Below are 15,200 nucleotides of genomic sequence, written 5' to 3'. Positions count from 1 at the left end.
ATTTCTCAGTTGAATGCCCAGAGGTGCGCAGCTTCTAATGAGGGTTTAGAAAAGAATAGCTGGGGGAAAAAAAGAAAGAGAATGAGAGAGAAAGAGAGAAAGAGAGAAAGAATAAAGAAAAAAAGGATCTTCAATTTTAGCACGTACAACTAAATAGATGCTAACTCTTAGCCAACTAGCTAAAAAATAAGAAACTAGAATGATTATTAGTCAGCTAGTTGTTTTTTTGTAAAGATTTGGGTTTAAGGTATATTTAACTTTAAAATTATCACATAATGTTTGTAAATACACACCAAAGCTCTGCAGTTCTTTATTTTTGTTAAAAAAATGTGACAGAAAAAGTGTCCTACCATTGTTTTTCACCTTGAGCTATACATCTGTTATTTGTTGAGTGCTATGCTTTAAATAAGCTTACTGAAAATGTGAATGAAAAGTCAAAGCATTTTCACAATGAAATCCAGTTGTTTTCAAAACTATTCTAATGACATGTAATTCCTCTGAATTAATGTAATCCCTACTGCTATGACCTTTCTTAATTAAAAATTGTCCATCTTGACACAGACTGAAAAATGAATGAAAATTACTTAAACGAATATGCAAATGCCAACTGAAAACATAGTATAACAAACTCATTTTCATAGTGCTTCATTATTATTACTTGAGCTAAATTATTACATTTTTTTCACCCACCTCTGTAACTTCAGAAAAGAATCTGATATTTCATCACTGATCCTTCTTAAGTGATACTGATACCGTCCAATGACATTGGACATTGGCAGTTTTTTACTGTCTACTGCCACATATTGGGATGTTCCATGTTTTACAGTAATACGTTCTGGGTTCTCTTTTGTTAATAGACATAGAACTCTAGTGAAGTATATCCACATTTTAGTACCTAACAAAAAGCTCTTATTTTAATATGTCCTCAGATCAAGTGTATCATGCAGCTAAGCAACCAATGGATTTTCTATTCACCGTTAATCCTGAAAAATATTTTTATACATTTTCAGTGAAATGAACATTTCAAAATATTAATTTTGTCTCACAAGAATATCTTGTGCCATGTAGAAAAAATCACTTTTCCATATTGTCCATTAAAGTAATAAATACTTCATTTTGAAAATATCTAGGTGAAACATTTTGGTTTCTCTCTTTCTAAAATACCACTGTTGCTTGCAATGTTTCCATGTAAAAAAGTTCAGTTATGAAATTCATCAAGTGTAGCGTATCTTGCATGCACTACAACTATATTACAAGTGTCCATAAAATCAAGCATTTATACTAAGAAAACAAGATGGAAACCATTGGGCTTGCCTCATTCATATAATCTATAACGTATACAACACAAAAGAATGAAAAATCCTCCTCAGTTATTAAACAGTCAACTTGCAAAGAGTTTACAGAGTTAACAATTAATTTTTCTTCAGAGATGTAGCCCTTTGTGCAACCTGCCCTGACCTTCCACATCTGACTGCTTAGCATCTGTGTGTGGTGCATGCAGAGGCTTGACATAGGTGTAAGGAACCAGGCACAAGATACTTAACTGCATTTGCAGAGACAGAAATATTCTCATTAACAACTCAGAGACATTGCTTTTCAGAAGCAAAACTACTTGCTATATTCTTCTGGAAGAAACAGACAACGTGTCATAGAGATTTTAGACTAAGTTTAAGGCCTAAATGATTCCAGGTAACACTCATGTTTGAACATACCAGCTTTGCAAACTGACAGTAATGAGAACCCATCCAGAAAACAATTTCAGACCTAGCTTTCACACCACTATGCATGTACCAGAGTACCAGTTCGAGGGAGTGTTCAAGACTGACTGTAGGAACTGGACCTCCTGACTTTGGTTTATGCTCTAGAGAAACCCCCTCTGACAAAACTTGAATGTAGTTTTAAGGTGAACTGAGACAGAAAGCAAAAAGCCTGTCTTGCAACTTCTGCACCAGCTGTGGTTTCCTAAAAATTATTCTACATGCAGCATGGAACTTAAATAAGTCTGCACCCTTCCATGTACAATATTTTTCACTCTATGCTCTTTTCTTGGTCTCTACTTTATAGACATATAGCATTACTGCTTGTTTATTTTTCATTTAATTTTCCTTTCCTTGCCAAATAGTTAATTGCTCTGTATCTTCGGTACATGTTTATATATGCTTAAACAACAAAGCACTAGGAAATTGTCTTCCCATATAAAATGTGCTCAGCATTACAATTAATCATCATAGCTCTATTAGTGTAGGTGTAGATATTATAATTAGGAGGTTAGCAATAATTGTGTCGATGCAGTAGCATAAGAAATGCTGGAGTGAGCAGTTGAACAGTATTTATCTAGCTACTGAATTATATTATAAATGGGATTACAGGGAGAGAAAATGAGATATTTATATAGGCCAGTCCAATAATAAACTTGTCCACAGCCTCCAGAGGGTAATTTTTTTCTTAGTTTGCTAGTTTAAAAATTCTTCCCTCACCTCTAAAGACTCGTAAGTTAATACCTTACAAAACCTACATCAGTCCTATAAATCAAATCTTAGTATCAGCCACCATTTCAGTGACAGAATGAATATCTCTTTGATATGGAGGGTGGAGTAAAATGTCAAAGGGAACAGTCCCATTTAATCACTGTAAGATCCCTAACAAATATCAGCCAAATATACTCTTCTTGTCTCTACCCATCCCCCTTATAAATAGCTGCTCAATTGAAAAGGGATATAATACATTTCAACCTGCCATCTATTTTTAGTTGTTCTCTGCAATGAATCTTTTAAAAGAGACAGTCATACAGATACATCTGCAGCATGTTTAATGGGAAGCTCGTGAATTCCCCATTCTTGCCACACAAGGTAGCTCATTTTCAGTCAGATGGAATTGGAAAATGCTGACATAAAGACACAGCTCAGAAGATACAGGTAAAAGATAAAGAGAATTGTACAAACCATTACTCAAAGTTCTGTGTGGAAATATACTAGGCACATTTTAATAGCGTGGGGCTGTTATCTACTCATTCAATTGTGAAAATGGGATCAAGAGTTTCTTTGTGTTACCCCTAGTTTCTTCTTTCATTCTTGATGCAGCTTTGGATAAAACACTTTTCTTTTTATGCCTCAGTCCTACCAACTTTAGAAGAAAGTAAAATAATACCTGTACCCTTTGAAGGGCAGCAACAGGCCACATTCACAATGCGGCCTGGGATTCCTGGAAAAGATGCTTTTTATGGCTACAAATATTATCATCTTTAGTCTTAGCATCAAGTTTCCTCCTATTCCTCATGTGTGCAGCTACAAAACAAATGGGCGTCAGGGAGGAAAAGAACATCCAACGGTTATTCTTTCATTTAGAGCCAAAGTTTTGACAAAATTTAAATAGGGTCTTTAAGATCAGATGTCTCTAAAGATCTGAATAAATGGCATCAAGTGGAAAGATACAAAAAGCTGCAGGTAAAAACAGACAAAAATATTTGTCTGATATTTATTCCATGGGGCTGTTACTGAATTGAGCAAGTAGCTTGGTGGTATCTGTCTCCAGTGATATGGTTCTACATCTCTAAGAGCCGGGCAATTTTCTCAGGGCAAATCCAGTCACTCTTCCACTCGTTTTTTTTATATAATCAGGCAGGCTAATTTGTGAAAATCTGTTACTAAATGGTTAGTTTTAATTCACACAGAAATGGGCTTGCAAAAGCATTTGGAGTCCTTTAACATAACACCATGTGAAATTCTGCAGGATATTCACATTATTTTGGACATAACACTACAGGAATAAACTTATTGGTATGATTTCAGAAAGCAAGCAGACCTTTCCAGTAAGTCCACTGAAAACAAGATTTCCTGTGACATGCTGCATTTTTCCTAGCTTGTGCTTAAACAGAAACACAAAGGAAGAGATTTTCAGCCCTTGATTGGTCATGGTGAGTCCCCACATCACAATACACATCATCCCTCAATATCTGACAAACTACCTTTCGCTTGAATATTCAATACACATCCCCAGTGCAATTCTCCCTAAATGCCAACAAAAGCTCAACTAAGTACCCTGTTTGCTTAGAGTGGACCTCAAAACAGAGGAAAATAAGCTGCTGAATTTTAAGCATTAAAGAAAAGGACTTTCTTCAGTGGTAAATCACAGAAATCACACAAGGCACAGCAAATATTCACTGAGTGTTGTTTTTCTTCCAATTTCCTTTTCTTTGTTTATAACCAGTCACTTTCAGGTGTCATTCTTCTGCACCATTCACAGCTTGACACAGCACTTGCTTGCTAAAACAAGGTTTAACCGGTTTGTTACCAGAATCTTGACAATGTACAGAAAAAACATTTTGGCTTGCTTCCATTTACTTTTTTAAAGTTTGGCTGAAAGTAGATACGGAACATTAGGGAGTAAGGTCACAAGTCCAGCAGATCACATGTGAAGCTGCTTCAAGTAAGGGTATTCTTATCCTTAAGACATTTCAAGAATGCAAAAGTCTTATCAGCGGTATGCAAGACAGAGCCTTATTTCACAAGATTTTGTATCCCCCTTCCCACTTTGCCTTCCATCTAACTCATCTATCACACAGTCCCTGTGACCCTACCACACTGGTCCATATAAGGAGCATGTCCACGTCCCTTATATGCCAGCATTTGGCAACAAAATAGATTATTTATGCCAGTTTGGGCCAGAGAACATGACTTGAGTTAGCAGCACTTCATAGGCTCCTAAGAGGCTTGCTGCTACTTGTATTTGCCATACTGTGCATGGTGGACAAAACTCACAGCCTCAGCCTCCCTGAACGCCCACAGAAAGCTAGACAGTCTTTCCTTTCCCAAGACCAGAGCATATATTTCATTTTAGTAAACTTCCTTTACTTTGTGCCTAGGCTAGTATTGCCCTAGACCTGAATAAACAGAGTAATTAACTTTGAGACCTGCCTCAGTCTACAAGAAGTAGACAGAGATGCTTCTTTTGTCTGTTAAGGAGGAAGAGAACATAGGTTTTGGGGAGTTAAGGAGTTAGTAGAAAGCCATGTCTTGGCTTCTTATCCTAAAGACAAAGACTCCATGAAGCATGGCCAAAGTCAAGAGGTCTTCTGATCTTCCACACTAATTCTCCCTCAGATTATCTCTCTTTTCTTTCGCCAAAGAAGATCTTATTAACATTGGGCAATCCCCATGAGCCATGCTATGATGAAAGGACAAATAAGGCTGTAAATATGAACACAAGATAACTAAATGCCATTGGTTGTATTTTATTACATTATGTTCTTTTCTCTTTGTATTTACGGAAGTCAACTCTTTCTTAACAGAGGAACAATAAGTTTCTAATTAGTGTAACAGTGATCAGACTCTAACAATATCCGTGTAACTAGTCAAAAATGAACCTATGAAAACAATACATATTTCACCTCATTACTACCAAAATGGGAACTATGCAGACTTTTCTGTGCTCCTTTTCAGTAAAATGCAGATAAAATTAAGACTAAGCTTAGTACACAATTTAATATGAAATGGATTTAGTTGCATTTCTACTAAAATCGATAGTTTAAGATTTTAAATTAAAATGTAAGGTATAAACTCAATGTTTGTAACTAATATGTTCTAAGTTTGTGCCTCTGAGAGAAGGCTTTTTGAGCATTTATTTTGATCGCAAAATGTGATTCATACTGGGGTAAGTAGAGGGTAGTTATTTCCAAAGTAAACATGCTGATCATTTAATAAAAGTGCAAAGAATACCCGGCTTCCTTGTCTTGTCACTTTAGTATCATAAAATTGTCCCATTGCAGAATTGTCTCATTCAGATCTGTCTTCAAACAGAGAGCAGGACTGCCTAGCTCTGGAAACATGTTCAGTATCTGCCTCTAATTTTTAACTGTCTTTAGTCTTGTTCTAGTAGGCAAGCTGTTGTTGGCTCTTCCTTTGCTCTGTTTTGATTTATTCCTTCTCAATTTTAATTTTAAATGAGCAGAAGTGGCTATGGATTGTACAGATACCTACACTGGACTACTTTAGGTTGCAGCAGTAAAAAATTATCATAATCCTAGAAAACGCTCATATGTGGTCAGCCTGTCCAGAAATGTATGTATGCACAAAGAGGACATACTCAACATCTTTCTTTCTATAGCCTTAGTCAGTTGTCCACAGCAGCTCCAATAACAAAAAATATCCAAGAAGTTATAAATGCTTTGGCACAGGGAGCCAAGATTGGTTCCAAATTGGAAGCAGCCTCAGCCCCAATGAAGGTAGTCCTCAAATTTGTACTGAGGTGGGAGAATCTGAGTTTTTTAATGGTGAAATGCAGATAGCAACTGTCAGAATCATTCAGGGCAACAGGGCTGCAGAGCCATCCTGTAGAACCACAATGGATTTTCAAGGGTGTCTGTTGTGTGAAACGTGGGACTACTGCAGAATTAGGACAATTACCTAAATACAACAGTGTCTCATTCTTTGAGCTTGGCATATGTAATGGCCTGTGAAAATTTTGTTCCCAGGAAGGCTGAATCAAAATAGTTGTTTGGGATGTGTCATTTTTCAAAGTTTGCTTGTCAGAGTTTTTCATATGAGAATGGAGGCTCTTGTCATTTGGAATGCCTTCACTGTTGTATTAATTGTACTGTCCTCTCCCAATTGCTCATAAATGGAGCTATTACAATTCAAATAAATGACTGCAGTTGTATCTAGAAGATGCAGCCTGATAAAAATCTGTCCTAAAATCTTCTATAGGAAATCACTGGAAAGGTAAATAGATTTTATGAACCAGATTAATTAGTTTGATGTGCCTGCTTTGTACTGCTTTCATGAAACAAGTCAACATTAAACACTATGCAGCCAGATATTTAAATAGGCTTTGCTTCACCAGAATTGCTAAAATGGTGCAATATATCCTTATATAACCCTAATATATCCTAAATCTTTATTTCCTAAACAATTATTGTCGCTTCCGTATATATTTTCGTAGTTATTTGTTTCACACCAGCCTTTTTGGTCTTGTGAAATCATAATGTTGAATACATAACTACAGAATCACACATCATATCCACACAGCATATAGGGGAGCAGAATCTTTTCTTCACGTATGGATATTTTGCCACTAATTTATCTATATGAAAGAGTGGTCTTTAAAATGCCATAGACAAAAGAAAACAAGCCCTTACAACCATGGAATTCAAGTTGACAAGAAAATATCCAGCTTTTCTTCTTCATCACCGCCAACAATGATAAATATATTTCATGATTACTGCTCTACAGTAATCTTTAGAAAATGCAGATATATTGCTGGATATTGACTCTATTAATTATAAAGGTATAATTTTCATAATTATTCTGATTATCTCATCCACTTGCCCTGTGTCGTTAGATGAGAAATGCAAATTCCATAAACTTCATTACAATTTTATTGCTCATCAGAAGCATTTTTTACTCTCGAAATATTCAGTGTAGAGACAAAACAGGGAAAATATGCCGAGTGCAATGAAGAGCAGTGGAATGCCAGAGTACTTACACTAAAGGTTCTTTATAAAGAAGCTACTTCTTAATATTTCTTTATTGACACCAACTGAAAAAAGTCAAAGCTTATCTTTTAAATTTGCTAGTATTCTTTCTTTGTACTCAACTCTTATTTTTCAGTCACACTAGGGTCTTCCCTGTTATTTTGTATTTTGTGTTTCCTTATTGCAACTTCATTAGAGATAGATACTGACAAGTGTATAGCAGGTAATAATTTCTGTACTAAAGACAAACATTAACAGTGACTGCGACAGGCGCTGCATTTTGTTCAAGTTACAGAATCCCAATTCCAGTCATTCGCACAATGTAAATATTCTATGCCTCTTAAAAAGCCTAGGTGTCTTGGAAAAACTTCAGACTAATGAACTACACTGGACCCATTAGCCTGCTCATGCAGTTGGTCTTCAAAGGAACTACACCGAATTATACCAGATATGAATCTTTTCCATTCTTTGTTCCCAAAATATTTCTAGATACAGCTTAAATTTTTAACCCTGTGCTCTTTTTGCAACATTCTTAAGCTGTGGACTGTTAAACAGCTTCTGCATCTCCCCAGAGATGCAAATCTCTAGCTCCAGTACAAATGGGGTTTGCAAATGCTTGAGGGCGGAATGTTCTACATAAACGGAGATGGTGTCATTACTTAGCACTGTGGGAAGCATTTCAAAAGCTGAAACACCCTTGCCTTCAAAAGCAGGAAAGTTTCTAGAGAAGTCTGAGTCTCCTCATCAACCTTGTTTGCAAAAACTGATAAACATTTGATGCACTAGAGTTCAGTGTTCTTCAAAGCCATGCACTCCTCAGCTTAGCCCCACTTCCAGTCCTTTGTGTTAAAGGGGTCCTATTGGGGGATATATGCTCAACCTATAAATCTGCATGTCAAAACATAGTCTATATCATGAAATAGTATTTCCTTCAAAGTGAATCAATAAGTATAATTTTGACTGATTAAACCAAATATCTATTTTTATTAGTTAGCTAAAACCACAAAGATTATTTCTAAATTCTCTTCAGACCCTCTGTTTAACCAGTCTGTGTTGCAATGCTTGGCCTGCAGCACTTCTATTTTTAGCTCTAATGGAACAGTCTTAAATTGCTTATTTTCTGTTTACTAAAGTCATTGAGCTTGTAACCATGGCAACTGTGGCAAGTGCCACAGCTTAACTGTTTTATTAAATGGATCGAAGATACAGCTGCAAAACTTGAAAGGCCAGCATGTCAATTTTATACATAGCTCAAACTGCCATATATATCACATTATAGCAAGTACTACATTAAATATGAGGAGCCAGAATTTGATCTTGGTCATAATGATATAAATCTTTACTATCTCTTTGCTCGATGGCAAAAAGAAAAAAAAAAAAATTATTCTTGTGTAACACAAATCAGGATTGTTTTTGTCAAATTGCACAGCCTGTCAAGTTTCAGTGATTACTGCATTTGAATGCATAAATTGCAGACGATGTCCCTTAAACCAGTCCCTAGTTATCATGGAAAGACACCATCTCACAGTTGTGTTTGCATGAAGCTTTTAGCACATTATTGTATTGCTTACAGCAAGCATTATTTTTGGAACCACTATGTTATGTTAGGTTAATAGAAGGAATTAAATCAAAACTAATGACCTTGTCAAATGAAACTTCTTAAGAGTTATACTGGAAGAATTAACACAAAGAGTTCTTTAAATCTGTAATTAGGCATTTGAACAAGAACACCCTGAGTACCAGAGGTGTTGAGAAATTATACCTTCTATTCATTTCAGTGTAAGCTGGGTATACTCCATATATATGAAAACCAGGGTACTTTTAAATTCATACTTCAAATTATATATAACAGTTAAGTCAAATACTTCTGAAGATTATTGAAAAATATTACCACTGTTTAGATGTTTTTTGTGATAGAATATAAAACTCCATAGGATCCAATAACAAATATCATTTTTAACACAAACCTAAGCAACATTATACAGCCCCCAAAAGACTGAGAGCTAAAATAAGAATAGTGATATATTTACACCCATAAATATTTAATGCACGATTCATCCTGTTGTAATAGAACCAAAAGCTTGAAGAATGTTTGACATTTGGAAGAATGGGGTTCTGCTCTCTTCACTAGTGTTGTGGTTGGAACACTGTTCGCATTGCTACTTTTGGTGCGAAATGTCTACATATTGCAAGTCTCTCTATATAGGTACTTCTAGTGGAAAAAAAAAAAGTAAAATTGACACTTTAAAGGAGATATCTTTTAAAAGAGGTAATAATCTATCAAAAGGTGTATTTCTTTCTATGAAAATATTCCTGTTTAAATTAAAGAATAGCGTGTTTGATGTTCAATCATTAAATTCAAAGAAATATTCTTCACTATCTGTTGGTGTAACTGGAATTACTGGAGTGAAAAAATAATGAAGTTTCCTTTCATTTATATATTTCTTTCTTTTTTTCTCTATCTGCAGGATCTACCTTCATTTGCAACACCCACATAATTCCAGTGAAAAATCAAGAAGGAGTAGCAATGATGTTTATTATTAACTTTGAGTATGTAACAGATGACGAGAATGTGGCATCTCCCGAGAGGTGCAAGCCAATATTGCCATCCAAACTTGTAAATCGTAAGTTATTCATTGAAAGTTCTCTGCTTACCTCTACTCTTAGCTGTGAGAGTCATTAACCTGGGCAATAATGATACCAAAGAAATGATGCAGTCCCCTCGTTTCAAAACAATAAGGAGTTAAATGCAGCAAACCTGTTACAATGTTGGTGAGATAATCTATCAAATCTTTGGTAGTACTAGCAGTATGGATCTTGTGAGTACTGCTAGAAAATATAAATTCATTAAAAGTAAAACATTTCCAGAAGTGCATTACCCTTGACAAAAATTGATTATGAATGGAAAACTGCAAAAAAAGTATTATGCTATAGACCAAATATTTCACATTAGCCTATTCAAAACTGGGTATTTCTATTTTCCTTTCTAAATAAAAAATAGTTGGTGGTAGGTTTGATTAAATTAGACTAGAAAATATGAAACGTGGAAAAAAAAAAACATAATTAAACACCCTGATTTTATCAACTTGAAGTATTTAATTTGGCTTGAAAGATGTGGAGTTTTTTTGATATACAGGAAATGTTTTGTTTTTTCACTCTGGAACGTAAGTATTGTCAAGATCAGAAAAATCTACACAAAACAAAAGTCCACTTCTTATACAGCTATGCTGCGTAGCTTTCTGTCACACTATCTGCACAACGTGTGTTCTTTTGCTGACCTTCACTCTGCAGCAACAGCACACGGTCTTTCTGCTTTGCATCTCCACTCACGTAATCTCCTCTTACTACAAGATTTCCCAGAACACATCCCCATTTGTACAAGCTCTTAGTAAAGCACAGCGTGCTCTAACCGTGAGCGTTAACACTCGCCCCTGGCTAGCTCAGCAACAGTTGGAAAATACCTTTTCACAGTGTAATAATCTTTAATGTTAATATGATAAAGTGACCTGGAACCTAAGTTTTCTGATTGTTAAATCAACACTTCAGCGTTCTCTAGAGAGGAGACAGAGACGGGTACAATCTTCACTGAGAGAAGCGAGGGGAGAACTTTCCCAATGTAAGCACTATGTACTACCTGAAGTGATGACATGCTGTATTACTTTTTCTACTAGTTATGTTGAGATTGTAAGGAGCAGGCCTGTAGCTGTGCATATAACAGCATTTACCAGGTTCCTTCTGATGGCAGTCTTTGCCATTCTTCATAATCTAGACTTTCTGCATTGTATCTTCTGGACAAAATGCATAGGATCTCACTCAAAGCACTGCGACTATTAAAAATACATAAACAAAAAGTCCCCCCATCATATTGCCAAATCATTCACATTTTTAAAAGATTGAAATTTATTTCTATAACTAATTGGGATACTAAAAAAATACTATTTTCATTAAGCATGGAGAAAGAGCTCTCACTGAATCACTCTGGATGGGCCAAAGTCCTTCCCTTATGTCCATATAATCCTACAATGGTAGGAGGTATAAATCTGTGGAAAGGAAAAACCCCATCATTGGAAACCAGCAGTCTGCAAATAATTATTGTTCACCAAATATCACATGTTTTTAAAAGAGCCTTTGTAAATATTATTTCCAATACATATTTAAAATCTTGTGCTTTTATAGTTCCTTTTCTTATTCTGTTTTGCGGGGTTTTTTTAAATAACCAATACAGCAGTTTTTTTCATTTTCCTTGAGATACCAAGAAAACACTATTCTTTTTCTAGTAATGTTATCGTAAAAATGCCATTAAAGAGTAAGAGAAAAAATAATAAAAATGCATCAGAAAAAAATAAAAATTACATCAAGTAAACCCCACTTATATTCTGTTTCTATTTCAGGATGCCATGATTTTGTGAATTTTGAACACTTTGCTTCCTGGTTGTAGAAAACAATTTTATAACATAAATAAAATTGTTCATCTGGTCCATGCTTAATGGGGTTTTATTGAAAAAATGGAAGGTAAAATACCAAATGGGGGGAAGGGGAATGAAAGAGCTTCATGTCCTGAAAAAGAGCTTTTTCTTCTGCTATCTGCAATACATCACTGTACATTTCAAGTGTTGTCACTTGCCGTATTTTAAAGTGAAAAGCCGCTAAAGAGGACATCCACACAAAAAAAGCACTCAGTCAAAACATCCTTCTTGTGTTTAACAGTATTTACACCTGACATACTTAGAGGATTTCCTTGTTGAGAGTAACTGAAAAATGAATAGGTGGGTTTCCAAGCACAGTACATAATAGAGAAAGATCAAGGTGCACAAGGAGGCAAAGAAAGGTGACTTGAACCATTTTCCTGCTGGTGGGTACAGCCAGATGCCAGAAACTGGCAGAAACTAGAGCAGACACATGGCTGCCTCTTACTCCCAGTTGCTTGTGGTTTCAGAGCAGACTGTTATGTGGGCAGGATGGGAAGAATGGTGATACAAAATATGCTACATATAGCCAAAAATTCCTCTTGGCAGAGAGAATTCTCAAGAAAGAGGCCAACATGCGCAAAACATCCAGAAATAACTGCAAGATATTGTGTACAGTCCAATGGTGGGTTTGAATTAAAACAAACAGACAAATGCCTTGAAATTTAGAAAAGGCAGAGAGAGACCAATAAACAAAAACAGAAGTCACAAAAAAGGTGGATTGTTTATCCGTAAAATCATCTTTTTTAAGTCATGTTCCCACCAGAAGAAAGGCAAACAGCAGATTCTCTGTGAGGAAGTTCGTTTTTCATCATCTTACTCTATTTAGAACATATATCAACAGGTGAAGTCAGTAATCTGTTTTCATTGGATCTCACACCAAATGGACAGTAATGGGTGTTGGTTCAAGAAAAAAAAAAAACAAAGAAACAAAATCCCTCCAAATCCAGCAACCAATTTAGAGAATAAAAATAGAGAAGGAACCAGCCATATAACAAGTGCAATACATCTCTGACAAACAAGCAAGACAAGCAACAGCTAATGACAAAAGACAAAAGATTTCAGATTGCATTAACATCTACTACCCAGAAGTACACAGATCATGAGAGATTTCTTTCCAGAGCTCCTTAGATTGAGTTTTCTCATATTACAATGTCTTTTCAACATGAGAGCAAATAAAAATGACTGAGTCAGGTTGCAGGAGAGAAGGACCAAAAGTCAATAGGAAACAAAAAGATTACAGTTATTTTCCTGACCCTAGAAAATAAGATAACTCTTCCATACTACCATTCTTCCTCTAATTGATTTATTAGGAGTTGACACCAAATTTATCAAGTGTAACTTTGAAAAACCTGTCCGTTTTCTAAAAGCATCCATCCTGCTAGCTGCAGCTAACAGTTTTGAACAAGACCGCTTACCACAGTACTTGCCATGACTGAAATCTAACACGATGTAAGAAAAAAGCATTTCATGTTGTACACACGGTGCCTTCTGTTTTCAAAGGCTGTAATAGAAAAGAGGGATTCCAATGTGTTTAAAGGCTGAGGGCCCTCTGAACAAATTAAAGACCTATGGAAGGCAACTGATACTTGCTAAATTGAGCTTAGGGACTACATTTAGTTCTGGACAGGCAGAAAATTAAGAATTTACCAGCTGAATACTGACAGATATTTTAAACAGTTTGTAAGCTGTTTGGGACAGGGATCCTATCTTTTGTTATATGCCATTACAATGGCTAACACAGCTAGGTTCTGATTTATCATTGGGCTTGGCAGATTATGATAATAATAGATTATCAAAAAAAAAAAATGGGGGTATGTTGTCAGGAGTCTGATGATCACATTTGAGTATAAATAAAATTCTTTCTAGACTGGTGCTCAAAAGCTCCTATCTCATATGCAGCAAAATGCTGAATAGGAAATAATGTGAAAAATGAAGATACTGGCTTCACAATACCAGTGTAAAAATCCTTTCAGCTGATCCCTTTGTTCCCTTTATTCTTCCTTACAAGAATTTATCATCAGTTCTCTACGGAAGTCCAGCCAGTGTTTCTATAATCAAATAGCAAATTTTTGGAAAATCCTAGCATGCAACACATCTGTAAAGAACTACTAAATCACAGCCAACTGATTTTTCACTCTTTTCTGTTTCACTGCTTTTGTGTTTTGCCACAATTCTGTTTTTCAATCTATGCCATTTCACTAGTAAAACAAAGGAAGTCTTTGTTCATATATAGCTCCTTTTGGAGAAAGACAAAAAATATCGCTAAACTTTTGTCATATCTTTTTGTTTAAATTACTAACAAAATTTATTGAATACTATATCTGTCCCATCTTTATATTCAGATAGGTGGGGAAATTTCTTCTGTAAGCGCTTATTCCATGACTGGGTAACATCCCCTTCCCCACTGAGGATGTATTTGTACAATGAGCAGCTAAAGTGAGACTTACAGAAACTGGTTTCTACTATAGATGCCCATTCATCATCCAATTACTCTTTCTAAATTTTGTCTCATTTCCAGAGATGAGAATTGTATTCATTCTTACTTCAAGTCTTTTCTAATAAGTTCATTTGCTTTTTGTGTTGCCATTTCTTAGAACATGTAAATGTTTTATAATTCCAGAAATTAACTTCTACACTCAAGAAAAAAACACTTAATAATTTTACCCTACCTCACTTTATCTGTGAAATGCTTGAAGACAAAAATACCTGCTTTCTAAGTGAAAGGGCATTTGTTCAGCATATTAAAGTGTTAAGATCAAAAGTTTTGAGCTACATAGGCCCTAAAAATGGATTTTACTCTTACTGTAACAGTTCTTATGGACTGGTGCTCAAAAGCTCCTATCTCATATGCAGCAAAATGCTGAATAGGAAGTAATGTGAAAAGCGAAGATACTGGCTTCACAATACCAGTGTAAATACTGGTCACAACCAGTAAGACACTAACATTTGCTTGATTGTCACAACGACAATAAAAAATTATTCCCAAAAGCATTGTTCATAAATTTTCATGAACCTAATCATTTGCCAAGGTTGTATAAAATTTTCAACTCCAAACTGAAATAATGCATAAATAAAGGATATTTAGCAAGGCACTTTTAGAAAAAGAGAAATCCTTCCTGTTAGACTCACTATAAAAGAAAAAAAGAGTTTTCTGTACATTTTCTACATTGGACTAAATTAAGAAGACGTGATTTTATACCAATTTAGGAAAAAAAACACCCTGTGAACACTACTGAATTATCATTTAAATTTGTCTACTAGTA

At 35.3% G+C, this 15,200-nt stretch overlaps 1 protein-coding gene across 1 annotated transcript in view; it reads left to right on the top strand.

The window, feature by feature from the left end:
* The window catches only part of KCNH7 (potassium voltage-gated channel subfamily H member 7), a 237,852-nt gene that overhangs the window by 131,427 nt on the left and 91,225 nt on the right, over positions 1–15,200 (top strand). Inside the window, exon 3 of the mRNA XM_054209833.1 lies at positions 9,937–10,096. Coding sequence (XP_054065808.1) covers positions 9,937–10,096 — 160 coding nt within the window. The remainder of the gene's footprint in view (positions 1–9,936; positions 10,097–15,200) is intronic.

This window comes from Rissa tridactyla, chromosome 7 (assembly GCF_028500815.1).
Source record: "Rissa tridactyla isolate bRisTri1 chromosome 7, bRisTri1.patW.cur.20221130, whole genome shotgun sequence".
NCBI classification, from domain to species: Eukaryota; Metazoa; Chordata; class Aves; order Charadriiformes; family Laridae; genus Rissa; species Rissa tridactyla.
This window is presented reverse-complemented; position numbering and strand designations above follow the sequence as displayed.